A 15,252-nucleotide genomic window follows, 5' to 3' on the forward strand; every position below is an offset into this window, starting at 1 on the left:
AAGTATTTCTTTTCGAGACAATATTCATCTTACGCAGAGACAGATTTCCTGAAATTCCACCCAGTGAGTTTCTGAATTCATGCACAAGGGTCAGTTTCGAGATGATCTACTTCTGGTAGATCAGTAAGTAATCTATCTTCTGATCAGTGTTGGGCTTTAGAAGTTATAAAACGCAAAAATCTCAATTCTAGTAAAAGCATACTGTCAGAAATTTTGACTTGCCTTGGAACTAACGACCAAAATTTTTCTATTAAGTAACGCATTTTATTAAGAACGCTGCAGTTACATGCAACATTTTTGTTACCTACAATTTTCGCATAATTTTAGCAAGAAAATGGGTAACAAAACTAACTTCTTGAGTTATAGTTTAGATATGAGGAATATAAATTCTTCAGTTTCAAACTTTATATTAAAATAATTCAGTCTTAAATTGACATTGGTTTCCCGCCCCCCCCAAAAAAAAAACTGTAGAAATTCTATAAAATCAAAGTTAATCTAAGATTGAATTTTGTCTGATTTGAATATAAGCTGAATCTTAACATCGAGAAATGGTCACTTCCACATTCTGAAAATAAATTTTAAAACATTTTAATTAAGATTAAATTTCTTTGCTCTAATATTTATATAGGTTCCCTAATAATTTTTCATTTTCTTAAACACATCTGAAATGATAATACCTAAGTAATTTGTCCTTGACGAACCCGAAATTATTTCAGCCTGCCTACTCAAAATGTCTTTTTCTCCTGCCCACATATTTACTGATCGAATAGAAAAATTGTTGCCCATTAGACTTTTTCATATGGGGTTCGGTACTTAAATTGATACTACAGAGTAGCGAAACTGAGATCAGAGGTCTTAGTGGAATTTTAATGGTTTCTTTTGCTGCAGAGTAAATACAAATTTATTCCTTTACGGACAAAATATTTTCCCTCCCTTTCACATGCGTTACTTCTCTTTATCCATGTGCATAATTTTTTATTTGCGTGATATAGAGCATACTGCATTTATCTGTGATGTATCGGCCCCCAGTTTATGAGTTATGTATTTATTGCAAATACGGTTAGTTATGTATTTTCAGTTATATATTTATTGCAAATACGATCCTATAAAGCTTAAAGATTTTAACGTTAAAAATGAACCTAAATAGCGCAGCAGAAAACCTATAAACAGAGCTAATATATTTACATTGTGATATAAATTTTATTCAGAGGTTTCAAGATACAAATTTTATCAACTTTTATTTCTCCACAGCAAAAAATAAGCTAGCTCAGTTACGAATGTTCGCACTCAGAAAAATCATTTTATTTGGGAATACATTTATATCTGGACATTTTTTCATAATTGAAAATTAATAAGAAAAGAACTCGATTGATGAATGAGCATTTACAATCCGTGATGAAGATAATTCTGGCTACAAACTTCAGAATCAAAACGCTGTTAAGTGTCAAGCCGTAGTAAGAAATAAAAAAGTTTATAATTATCTACATTCAAACATATGTATTTTTATTAATGCATCGAAGAAAAATTAAAGAAGAGAAAGAGATTAGGTTGTCATTATTTATTCTCAGGTTTTTGTCTCACTTAAAAATCTTTCTCTGTAAATTTGGAAAGCTTTCATTATTTTTAATTTAAATTAAAGTAAGTTATTTAAGGATTAATTAAACATGTTAGATTATTTGAAATAAATATTAATAATAAATTTTCATTTTGTTAGAAAAGGGGAAAAATAAAATTAGACCCTTCAGCTGTTTTCAAATCGTGCATTCGGCCGCATTCAGTTTGAGTTTGAGACGACTGATGTATGTTATTAAGTTAAATTAATAAAAATAAAAATTAGTTTAATGTCACTCGAAGTTATTTCGGTAATTTATATATCATGCCATGAAGGTAACTTATGTGTTTATGTATTTTAAATAACTGTGGACAAGCCGCACAACATAATTACACATAAATACTAAAATAGTTGTACATTATGTATTTTACCACTATACCGATGATGTGAAATAAGTTACTGCATGAAACTTTTTTTTCTGTCAGCTTGAGATTATGTATTCTATACATGCTTTGGCAAGTGTTACCTCATCTTAAAGATAGTCTGCTTGTGTTTTATTATCATTCAGTTACGGCAACAAACCTCATTTTAAAAGTATGAACCGACTATCTCAGTTTACGGCCACTAGCGTCGAGTGGTAAATCGCTGAACACTGGTAGTTTCACGTGGGTTAGATTCCAGGTGGACGGCTCGCTGCATGGTCGTTTTTGTCGTTTCCCTACGTGTAACGTGGATAAAAGCAAATTTTACTTAGAAAGTCCTCCCTGAAGGCTTGTCAAAATAAAAATAAAGATATAGTTATTGACAGCAAAATCAGGTTAAAATTAATTTAATAAATTTCAACAGATAGTAAACTTGTCAAATATGCAAACGATTCCACGCCATTAATACGCAACATTTAGCTGTGTGGGTGGAGCAACAGATAATGCATGCGTTTTTTGGTCAACATAACATAAATAAAAAAATTATGGGCCCAGAAAATGGGCCCACCAGCGGCCGAGCGGTAAAGTCGCTGAACACCGGTATTTCGGTTCGGGATTGGAATCCCGGTGAGTGTGCTGGCTGTTTTGGCGTTTTCGTTTTTTTCCCACATGCAACGTGTTTACGAGCCAGTTTCGCTTAAGAAGTCCTCCGCGAAGGCTCCCGTCACATTAAGCAGATAGCCATCGAGTTCTTTGCCATAACTAAATAAACGAAATCAAAGCAAACCAATCCCATAAGCAGACTGCCATCAACAAAGTGACCAAAACCAAACCTGTATTAAATTACTAACTTGGGATCGTTCATTCAGCTGAGCAATTTTGTGTAAAAATTCTTTCTAGGTGTTTTTTTATTAATTTTTGTTTCGTTGTTGTTGTTGATTCTTAAGTATGCGTGCTTGTATAAAAAGTATGAACTTCGCGTAGGCGAATATAACTTTCTACATATTCAGTTTTCAGTCGTATTGGGAATTGGTAAAGAATGAGATAAATTGAATGAGCATGTTTGATTAACAGATGCAGGTCTAAGAACGCGACGTAAAGTAATTGTTAAATTATATGTTTGAAATTGATGTTTCATTTTAAATATATCGTCAATAATCTAATGTTCTGCGACTCTCGAAAAGATTATTGTCAAAAAAATGCAGCAGCATTATTTTAAATCTGGGCTTTGTATAAAAATTTAACTACCTGAACAGATTTTCGGTAGACGAGGGGAAGAGGAGTGGGCGCGGCTTCGCCGGTATTGGCGGTTTCGTCAGCATGGTTTCGGTTCTTACCTTATATGGTTGTGCGTTACGTCGGCCTACTTCTCTTCCTCGGCTTTTAACGCAGTGTACCGCAGAGTTTTTGTTTGTTCAGTTCTTGTTTCTCTTCTTATGTGAATAGTGTTCTTGTCGCGCTTCGTAATCCCTGTCATGAGCAAGCTGAGCAGCGAGTTATGCTAATTAACGTACATCCTTAGGCGGATGCTCCTTGTAAATTATCTAAACGCAGCTTAAGATTTAACTGCTGAGGTCCCTCCCTCTCTTCTGAAACTCTGCAATGAGAATGAGACCTCGGCTTTTTTTTATCATTTTTCTGTGATCTAGTACTAGAGATAATGATTGAGCTCTTTGGAGTTTATGAATAGCGCTTGATGAATTGGGTCAAATTACCCATTATCAAAAGAACAGTAGTGTTTCATTAGTAAAAAGATTTTTCTACATGAAGCATTTGGTTATCACTTTTTTCTTTCTCTCTTAAGCCCTGAATTTGTCTGCCTATGGGCTTGCTACTGGCAAAATTTTCCCTCGAAAGTATTTATGAATGATGAGCTGGCATTTAATATCGTTGTACCATCATCATTTCATAAATTAATGCTGAAAAGGTGGAAAAACTTTTAGAATTATGCATTGAGCTTTTAACTGACCACTATACCGGTCGAACGAATCCCCTCACACCGGTAGATCGACCCGGGTTCAAATCCCGGCTAACCGCATGGGCTGTTTCATACGGGCGTCTTTTTTCTCCATTTGTAACGTGGATACGAGTCAGTTATCAGAGACATCCCTACACTAAACACTGTTAGTTCCGTCCGGTGTTCGAATCCCGCGAACGGGCTGGTTGTATGAGCGGTTTCGTGCTTTTTCTCATGTGCAACGGTGTACACTGACTACCAATAAGTATTTGGACACCTGTGATAGAAAAACTGACTTTATTCAAAATCAATAGTTGGTAGAGCCTCCACGAGAGGTAATTACAGCGTGAACCCTCCGGGGCATACTTTCCACAAGTCTTTGTATGACAGCCAGTGGTATTTTCTTCCCCTCGGCTTGGAGAAGGCATAGAAGTTCCTTCACTGATTTTGCACGGGTAGTGCACCCCTGAATTCGGCGATGCAACTCGTCCCAGAGGTTCTCGATAGCGTTCAGGTCTGGTCTCTAGGCAGGCCAGTCCATTTGATGAACTCCATTGGCACCATACCAAGGCTTGGTTAACGTCGAAACATGATAGTTGGCATTGTCGTCCTGAAAGTAACGGGTCCAACCCGTAAAACTGCAACAACGTAGGAAGCCCATTGCCATCCAAAATAGTGCAGTAGGCATCGGAGTTGAGCTTACCATGAATGGGGACCAAGGGTCCCAGCTCATACCAGGAGAAACAGCCCCAGACCATAATTCCACCTCCGCCGAACTTGACTGTTGGCACAATGCTTTCTGGCAGGAGACGTTCTCCAGGTAGACGCCAGACCCAGACCCTGCCATCCGAACGGTAAAGGGTGAACCTTGATTCGTCACTCCAAAGAACACGTTTCCACTGATCTACGGTCCAATTTCGATGTGCTTTGCACCACATTAACCGAGCAGCGCGGTTGGACTTTGTGATCAAAGGCTTATGGGCAGCAGCACGAAAATGAAAACCAAGCAGATGTGCTTCCTTACGGATGACATTCATTGAAACAATACTCCCGGATGTCTGTTGAAACTCTCGTGGATGAGGGCCATCGGTTGGGTACGGTTCTTCCGAATTTCTCTGGAAAGCTGTGGAATCTCCAACCCTTAATGCTTGGCTTGTGAATCTGTCTTGGATCTGTGTGAGTGGTTGCACTATCTATTTCCTGCTTTAGAACTGTTTTTCAGCCGCCCAGACGCTATAGTGAGTACGGCGGTACCGGGTTCGAATTCCGGAGAAGGCATGTATGTTTGTAAATGTATAATATCTTTGCGGCATGGGGGCACTCTAAATATATTAAATATATGGTGAGCCGAAAGTCCTCTTGTGTGGATTGGTGGTAGGGGAGAGGGGTAGGAGACCCTCGGACCATCCCCCCCCGAGGTGCTCTCCCACAAAATTGGGATGGAAATAGAAGTCCAACTTCCTTGAGGTTCTGGCAACCATTTTTCCATGAAATTCATAGCCAAGACAGCGACAATAACAACAGAACTGTTTATCACATTGTTTAAATGTATATTTTTATTATTTTTCTGAGGTTATTTCTATTAAATAGTATTTACATTTTAAGAAATTGGTTTTTCAAAACTTTATTTCTATCAATACATGATTTTTATATTTACTTTTTATTTTCTTACAGATATCAGATATCATTACTGGATTATCTGATGAAACAGTTAGCGCCCGTGAAGCTCTTTTAAAATGGGCACAACGAACAACAGAACGTTACCCTGGGGTTCGAATTACCGATTTCACAAATTCTTGGAAGGATGGATTAGCTTTTAATGCTATACTACATAGAAACAGGTAATTTAAACTGAACTTTCTGCTTTTCTTTCTCCTGTAATAATGAGATTGTGGTTAAGTAGTTTAAATGAAAAATTCTTATCATTCTGCTATAAATAACATTGTTCTTAATGAAGTCACAAAAAACAATGTAGTAATACTGAATTCAAGTATATTTGTTACTTGTTACCTAACCATAAAATTCCTTTACGTGGCTTTTATTTTCGCCGTCGTTGGTAGTAAACGTGTCCTTCCTAAAAATGATCATGCCACAAATATTAATGTATTGATATTTAAAATTTTAAAAAGTGAGTAAAAAAATTGCTAAATCTAACCTTTTATAGTGTTTCTCTGCGCCTATAGTAAAATTTTGTGGTCATCCTTTAAAAAAAATACGTCTATGCCATAATTAATCGAGATATTTAAAGTTTCAAACTATGCTTTCTGAAAATTAAGGCTCGCACATAAATTGAGACGGAAATATATATTTGTAGGTAACTAAAAATAAAATATTAGCTTAGCGAAAAAAAATATGTTAATAAATTAAGTCAGTGGTCTCAAACTCATAATGTATGCAGGCCGCCAATGCGCGATGTGAAAGCAGTTGACGTCATTGACTTTTTAACAAAATAAAAGTGCATCTCTTTCTCTCTCTCTCTCTCTCTCTCTCTATATATATATATATATATGTTACCTAAGTACTGTGTTCACACAGATGTAACCATTTTTAATATGTATGTTTTGTAACACTAATCAATGTGCCCTATGAGAGGATCTCGTGTGGCTCTAACATGACTCAGCTTTAGATAAGGGTGGACGTGGCGCTAAACCAATTAACCATAATGGTAAAGGGGTGGTGCCCACGTCCTCCGTCACTAAACTAAACTAAACGATATATATGTTACCGTGAAAGACCGACATTGGAGAATGTCGACTTTTACCGGAGAATATCAACATTCACCAAATACGTCGGTGAAAGACCGAATATTTCACTACATTCTTGTATATTCGGACCCTCACCGGTGTATGTCGACAATCACAGATATGCTCTGGTGAAAGTCGATAAGAGTGGTCATAAAGTGCCATAATAGTTTAAGTTGTTGCAATAAATAAGATTTGAATCACATAATTTAGTAAGTTTTTTATTGCTGTTATTTTATTTTCTCATTTAGAACGTACTGTATAATTAAGTAAGTTTTTAACTTCTATTATTTTCCTTTCTCATTTTGAATGTATTGTGTGTTTTAGGTTCTCATGTTCTTAAGTTCTTATTTCAAGTTTCAAGTGCGTTTAATCGCGACTGAATTACGGAGAAGAAAATATAATATTGTTATATGTTTAACATTCACCATTAGTACATGGTGAATGTCGACATTGACCGGTGTAAGTCAGAAATAAGAGTATTTGGAAAATATTTCGGACATACACCAAGAGACTATGTGAATGTTGACATTCACCGGTGAAAGTCGAGATTCTCCAGGTGTCGGTGTTTCACCGTAACATATATATATCGTACGTACCTCTAATATATACCGTCCGGACGGGATAGTGTTTGGAGATTCTGACTGCCATACCGAGTTTGAATCCCGAAGAAAGCATTGAAGTTTGTAAGCGTATAGCGTTTGTGCGCCAACGGGCACTCGAAGTATATGGCAAGCCGAAATCCTTTCGAAGGCCTTGTGGGGAAAGAGGAGTGGGAGACTCCAGAACCACCGCACCCTTGTGTCTTCTCTCTCGGAATTCCGTTCGGGACGGAAAGTTAGCAGTTAGCAATGCCCAACGATACCCAGTATGTCGACTTGGAAGCTCTAGTGCCGACCTTGTTTCATCCTGTAGCTGTACCCCCACAGTATATGGATACCACCTATTTATAACCCAGTGTTATGCCTTGACGACTGTTTTGCGTGAAAGTTTATGTTACGTTTGGAAATTTTAGTTTTAAAATTTAATTTGCGTCGAACATGGTTTAACTGAAAATGTATTTCGATAAATTGTATTTTTTTTGCATTGCTTTCAGTTATACCTATTAGCATAATAAACGTGTAAAAAGTTGCTGAATTTTATTTTTTGTTCAAATTTTTAAAAGTATTTTTTTTTTTTTTTTCTTTTGTTTTAAACCTTCTTCTGATCAAATATCTTCAATGAGTGTACTTTCTTGAAACTTCAGAAATTTATTCAAGCATCTCTTTTTACGTTACAGATTTTTAAAATATCCACTAACTTCACATTTATTAAGAAATCCCACAGGAAAGAATTATAAAGTTAGACCTTGACGTGTGTTTCTCGTTTTAGCCTTTTATATTGAGCATTAATTTTCAATGACGACAGATATCCGTTTATACTTATTAAAAGCAGTAAAATATTTGTTTGTATATTCTGATGCGCAACATTTAAGTGCATTAAGTGATGAATTATTGTCCCTTTTGTTCGTAGTTTCTGTCTTAAAAGACAATGATGTAAATTTCTTTTTAAAAATGGACATGAAATTAAGAAGAGGTGTGAACGCCTTAATTTGTATGTAATTAATTTTCAATGCATAAATTAAATTTAATGTTACTAGATATTATTATACATTTCGTGCTATTTTTGACATAACCGATAAAATCTTCATAATCCAAAGATGAGCTAAATATCATTTACGCTCTTCTACATAAGGGGAAAAAAAAACCTTTAATATCATTGAAAACTCTGAAAAAAAAGTTCACGAAAAAATTTATATATGAATTATTATTAAGTTTTGGAATAATGTCTTTCTACCAAAATAATTTTGCACAAGTCAGATAATTTGTAAACTCCGTTAGGAAATAACAAATATAGTTAAACACGTCGGCTTTAAAATTATCCAAAATCCTATTTTAGAGTGACATTCATTTTAAAGAAATTTCCTGCGCATTTCGAAAGGATTTCACCAAAGTTTCTCCGTTTTGTCGTTGTAAAATAATCTTTTTGTGTAAGCTGCATATTAAACTTAAGTTCGTTTATAAAATTCAGGTAACTGCAACCGCAGATTAGCATTAATCAGGAAGAAATGTTGTTGCAGACGGAGCTCTATCTTTTTTCATTTCAACCCGTGGTTTAACGATTTAAAGCTTCCGAACAATGGTAGTTTTGCCTAAAGTTCCATTCTCAGTGATTGGAATGTCTGGCTGCTTGGATTTTCCAGGATTTTCTTCATATATTATTCTGAGTTCTATTAAACTGGAAGTAAAATCTTTACATTTTTTTTATTTATTAATAACTCTTCTTTCCGTGAACTGTATAAAGTTTGGATCATTATTTCACGCGTATCTGGCAGAACTGCTCTCGTAGAAAATTATGCATTAATTTTTAAGCTCCAGTTCTGTATGCATAAACTTCCAAAATCCAGTCCTCATACGAGACGTCAACTTTCCGATTATAATTTGAAAGGAATACGCGAGTTAATTTCACATGGCAACAACGATTCTATTATAATTGCTTATTTTTTGATACTGTAGGATTTTTCTCCGAAGCAAACTGAAGAAAAATTCCAGCAAAGGGAAGACACTTGTTTTTATAAGCTAAGCAGTGTTTTAACTGTAAGCGACAATATACACTTCGAGCAATGTTTAACTGTCAGCAATAATATGCATTTATGAAGTAATAAATCTGAAGTTATTCCATAGTGATAGTTCTGTTGTAAATTTGCTGGCTGATGTTAATACAAATTAATGGCTTCTTTGCATATATTCCTTCTGTTTGTAGTAAATCTTCTCTTTATTCAAATAGTAATGTTATCAGCAATGTTTTACCTAAAATTTTTAGAATCTTTAAAAGGCAATTTAGAACAGACTGTTATTGGTTTTGCTTCCGTTTAGAATTAAACATCTGTATGAATTTATATAGGTATGGAATTTTTGATTGCCGTATATTCGCCGTATAGCGCACCCTTTTCGTTACGAATAAACCTAAAAGATGCATATGCGATTTTGAAGTCTCTCATTCGAAGATTTTTCGCAGACTTTCAAAGAATGGTATACTTAATTGACAAGCTATAAGGGGAATAATATGGGTGGGGGAAATGCTTGAGGGAGTAACTATTTCTGCAGAGAGGCTGAGTTGTGTTCATTGCAGGTGTGCACAAGAATCTTATTCTAAGGTTTCGTGAAAAAAGGGGATATAATTTGGAGTATGAATGTACATTAGAATGAATTCGCAGGTGGTTTGCGGAAAGGAGAAACGAAATGGCCTAACCTAGAAAAAAGTCTTGGAAGATTTTGTCCTAGCGAATTGGGTGCTAGAAAATCGCCAGAATCGACAGTAACATAATTTATGTTAATGTAGAAATCTAATTTCTGTATGCTGATCTTTTCCTTATTTTTAAATCTATCATTTTTGTGTCCGGCTTACGACGCGCATCCTTAAATTTCGATCTCTTTTTTTTTTTTTTTTTTTTGTATTAAATGTGCGCGTTATACGCAAGAATATACAGTAATCCTTTTAACGTTTTCTGGTCTAAAAAAGTAATCTCATAAATTATAAATCTTGTATAGTCATTCGAATCATTTCGACTATAAAAAGCATCAGTTTTAGTGTGTCTCTTAGTTCCTTTTCGGAAAACCATCATACTTTTTTGATCATTATCTAGCTTTTTAATTTAGTTAAGAAACCAAAATTTACTTGATAGTTGTCTTTTTACTGAAAATGATAAATTTAGATAAGACAGAAAGTAGAGAGTGTATGGGCAGTGAATCAATTTCCAATACCATTTGCTTTGTATGGATTAACTTATATTATTCAAACGTACGAAACTAAAGCATAGAATTATCGTAATAATTTCCAGTAATATGCTTGAAATTTTACTTTGTTGTTTAATGCTTCTCACTAGAAAACTTAAATAATCTGTAATAAATATGGAATACCATAACTTCGTATGAGGAAGAAAAGCGTGATAAATTTTATTATCAAAACATAGTAGATGCCAGTTACTACAAACTGCTACTACTAATATTTGTGTGTCTCACATCACCAATTACTATTTCTCGCATTTTTGTCACACATTATGAAACTGTTTTTAAGAAAGTGTCCTAAATATTTGAAAAATTTAAGCTACTCAGAGTATATACTAATTGGTATTTTCACAGAAAGAAAGCTCTTAGTAAAACAGGTAATAAAGTAAACAGTTTACATGTTTAGCAAAATAGGTAATAAAAGCTCAGTTTCAAGTAATAAAAATAAAAGTTATGTGTAACTAATAATGTAATTTTTATTCAGCATTCTTTTATTTAAGAAAACTGTAATCAAAACTAAACTTTATGGCTCTTAATAGTAATTAACTGTAAATTTTATTCAGCATTCTTTTATTTGACAAACTTGTAATCAAAACTAAACTTTATGGCTCTTAATAGAATTTTGTGGCAGGTTTCTGAAGAGAATTACGAGATACATTGAAATAACATAAATTAATAGTATGTTTTAAACTAAAATAAGTTTAAATTTTCTCAGTATTATAGCTTTTCAACTTTACATGAAATTTCTTTCAATGTTATTAATTAGATATTTAATTTCTGTATCTTCTTAAAATATTCGGCGCAAATAAAAATTACATGGTAGTAAACTCATACACTGTGTTTACATGTGCAATTCTTATGACTCGCCTTCAGAATACGAATATCAGGGTGTGTGTGTATATATATATACACTGGTGTGCAAAAATTAAGGACAAAGTCGAAAAATTAGCATATCAGCTGAGCGAAGAGGCAGAGCGGACAGAAAGACCAATCAGGAGATTAAGTAAGGTGATGTACGGTAGCACATGCGCAGATATGCAGGTAGACGTAATGGGGGAGTGTCTGAGTACTATAAAACATGTTGTCGGTGTAAGATCAGTATTCCTGGCAAAGAGATTGCACGCCGTATAGCAGTTAAAATCACACCGAGTTGCTGCCTCAGCGAGAAATGGCGAATAATCAATCTGTTAGACGACATCTGGATGCTTTTACCCGAGGTCGAATCATTGGGAAGTTGGAGGAAGGCCGCAGTGTGACAAGTGTGGCTGCAGAGTTCGGAATTGCTCACAGCATCGTTTCACGACTTTGGAGACAATTTCAAACTACAGGAACAGCTATCCTGGGGTTTAGTAGTGGTCGTCCACGAGGAACCACACCCGCAGATGGCCGGTATATTGCCTTACAGGCCAGAAGAAACAGGCGGCAGACAGCGGGAGAAATCGCTAGACACACTACACAGGCGACTGGACGACCGATATCGCGTTTTACCGTGGCCAGAAGACTGCACGGTGGTTGTCTGTTTGCATGACGCCCTGTACGGTGTGTACCTCTAACGCCTGCCCATCGGAGAAGGCGTTCTCTGTGGTGCCGGGAACACCGGTATTGGAGAGACAATGAATGGGGACGAGTACTCTTTACAGATGAGAGCAGATTCAGTCTGAGTAGCGATTCTCATCGCATACTCATCTGGAGAGAGCGGGGAAGCCGCAATCATCCCTCGAACATCATTGAAAGGGACAGGTATGGAGGTGGCGATGTTCTCGTTTGGGGAGGCATCATGCTGGGTAGTCGTACAGACCTTCACATCTTCGACGCAGGTTCAGTCAACGGGACCCGTTATTGTAACGAGATTCTTCTTCCATATGTGCGTCTTTTTAGAGGCGCTATGGGTCCGCAGTTCCTTTTCATGGACGACAATGCACCATATCATCGCACAGTAGCTGCCGAACAGCTCTTAGAGAGTGAGGATATTGAACGTATGGATTGGCCGGCACGATCTCCGGATCTCAATCTCATCGAGCATGTATGGGATTTTCTAGGCAGACGCTTAGCAGCTCGTACCTTACCACCAGTAACGATTCCGGAGCTTCGATTGGAGCTGCAAGACGAATGGGCAGCAATGCCTCAACAACTCATTGACACCCTCATTCTGAGCATGGGCAGACGCTGTGAAACCTGCCTAGCCAGTCAGGGGAGATTATATCTAATATTAAAGACCGGATGTTTCTTGCTGGACACCCATCACAGGGATGTTTCGGCCTTCAGGCTCATTGCGCTCCATGCTACTTTTTCAATAAAGCTTCTTTTTATCCCTCTGATTTCTCTTTTAGTAAGTGTTGCTTACATTACTCATGTCCTTACGTATTGGGGATCTTACGGTATTAAATGTGTTGATTTGGAAAGCTTTTGTACAAAGTTATATTGAAAAAAACCGTCTCGTCCTTAATTTTTGCACACCAGTGTATTTATACATATGGAAACACACACACACACATATAATATATAAATAGCAAGACAACACAAATTAGAGAGACCTTAGTGGTCAAGAATTTTGTGCACTGAGCTGCACAATTTTGATTTTTTTTTTTTTTTTTTTTTTTTTTTTTTTAAGTAAGAGGAATGTTTAAAAGCTAATGCTAAAAAATACATTTGACACTATAGTTCCTTAGCAAAAATGTAAAACCATGTAACAGCAGCAAACAATACTAAAGTAGTAAAAGCTATACTAAATGTATAGCAACAAACAATACTAAATGTAATAATTACATTTAGTTTTTACGAGATAGCTTTTCTTACCTCCATACTACTTCCGGTTGAATTTTTCTCTCTCTTTTCAAATTGCCTTTTCGGCTCAAACTGCAGTTTCCGCTGAAGTTGGCCTAAAAACTTGGCTTCTTTGGCATCTTACCATACCCTGCTATTCGAAATTTTTCTGCCACTCGTCGATTTTGGTACTTCGTGGCTAATTTGAATAAGCATTCTAACGTAGTTGGATTTCGGAGCTCGAAATAATCTTTTACTTGAGGTAGTAGTCGTGGCAATATTACTTGAATTATTTCTTCATCCGGCCTTTTGTTGTACAACAATTTAAAAATTTTGACTTTCTTCAAGTCGAAGTCCGTCAAATCCTCGGCTTTAAACTATAATTTACTAAATATAGGTCTGAATCGCGCTTGGCACTATCTTTGACAATAGGGAACGCTTTAATTAACGCATTCTCAAAGTATTTAAGTTGGAATTTTCGCTACCAGGCTTTACCCAACACAAACTCGTCATCAGTGCATTTATAACACATAGAAGCCTGGCCTCTAAGGGCGGATGTGGTAACGGTAACTTTTTGCTCTTCTGGTAATGGAGTAATGGATGCAGCAGAAAATGAGAAATTAATTGTTCAATAAATTTCTAGACTGAGGTCTTTCCATCAAAAGTTGCTGCTGGTTTCATAGCAGCTGTAAGGGTGTCGACAATAAATCCAAATGCCTCCATGGGGTTCACCGTGGTTGACGGTGCTCGCGACGTTGAAGGCAAAATAATAATTTCTGTGGCATACTTCTTATTATTCGGGCGCCAATATAGAGTCTCATTCTTTTAGGGAACATTAATTAATGAGCTCTAAAAGACTGTATGAGAAATTATCACCAGGTTCTTTAGTTACAACAAAATAGGCAGAAGAAGGGTGTAAAGGACCCTTTATTCAATCAGTATAATTGCACAAATGGTCCCTCTTGGGCTTATACAAAGCCAACACTTCTGGCTTAACTCAAAAATGGATAACAATGAACTTAAAAATAGAATGTAATAAATTTAGCCTGAAGGCTCACAGGGATACGTTAACGCGAAAGAAAGCTCTGATTCATGGAAATCGGCGGGAAACAAGACTAATGATTTTAGGTGGCGGCCGAACTAAAAGATGGTGGACAGTAATGCGCCACCACCCAGATTTGGCGGTTGGGTCCCCTAGTCCGCAGTCACCCTTTAAAAGGGTTTTCTTCCTCTTTCCAGCATGCCTTCGTGGTGTAACAGTAGCACACGCGGGGCGTATTCGAGAGGTTCAGATTCGAATCTCGGCGAGAGTATTGCTCCTTGTTCATGTTTCCTGCTTCAGAATAACCTAATCACTCTACAGATTGTATAAAATATTTGCTGTAACTGTAAAACGTCGATTAAACGAACTTTGTTTAACTAAAATCTCTTGACAGGAAAACCATCGTTGCATCAGTAAACCTGAAAACTATTCGTCTCCATCTCTTTTAGTCAATATTCCCCATTTTCTTATTGTTGAAAAGAAAATGCATATTTTATAATATAAGCAAGTGATTGAAGCGTATAGTATGCAAAACTAGTGAACTATGAATAACATTTTTAGCATCATAGGCGATCAATACATTTGGCGATCCGTATAAATTAAACATATTACTTATCCAAAGCGGAATATCCCTTTGTTTAGTTATCGCTTATGAGTTAACGGCTTTTCTATGTGTTCTATGCTTGGAACTCACCATGTAGAGACATTAGGATATTTTTGGAAGCAGAAAGATGAAAAATAGCAACCGCGTTCGCCGGGAATCAAACCACGGACCTCTGGAATACCGGCCCTGCGTGCAAAACCGCTACACCACGAAGGACGCTAGGAAAGCGGGAGAAATACCTTATAACCTTACTATGAAATCTCTGTCAGAGAGGAAACCTACATTCATTTATGGATTATGTCCGTTCAAATTTGCGCTATTTTATAATAGTTCTTTGATAATGA

The 15,252-nt window shown here is 36.2% G+C and overlaps 1 protein-coding gene across 8 annotated transcripts in view; it reads left to right on the forward strand.

Annotated features, from left to right (window-relative positions):
* Window positions 1-15,252, forward strand: part of LOC118197123 (uncharacterized) — a 466,504-nt gene that overhangs the window by 206,262 nt on the left and 244,990 nt on the right. For all 8 annotated transcript variants that reach the window (XM_085807503.1, XM_085807502.1, XM_085807499.1 and 5 more), the window contains one exon: window positions 5,606-5,772. In XM_085807503.1, coding sequence (XP_085663629.1) covers window positions 5,606-5,772 — 167 coding nt within the window. The remainder of the gene's footprint in view (window positions 1-5,605; window positions 5,773-15,252) is intronic.

This window comes from Stegodyphus dumicola, chromosome X1 (genome assembly GCF_044657685.1).
Source record: "Stegodyphus dumicola isolate Sdum_Otavi_A_Nest chromosome X1, ASM4465768v1".
NCBI classification, from domain to species: Eukaryota; Metazoa; Arthropoda; class Arachnida; order Araneae; family Eresidae; genus Stegodyphus; species Stegodyphus dumicola.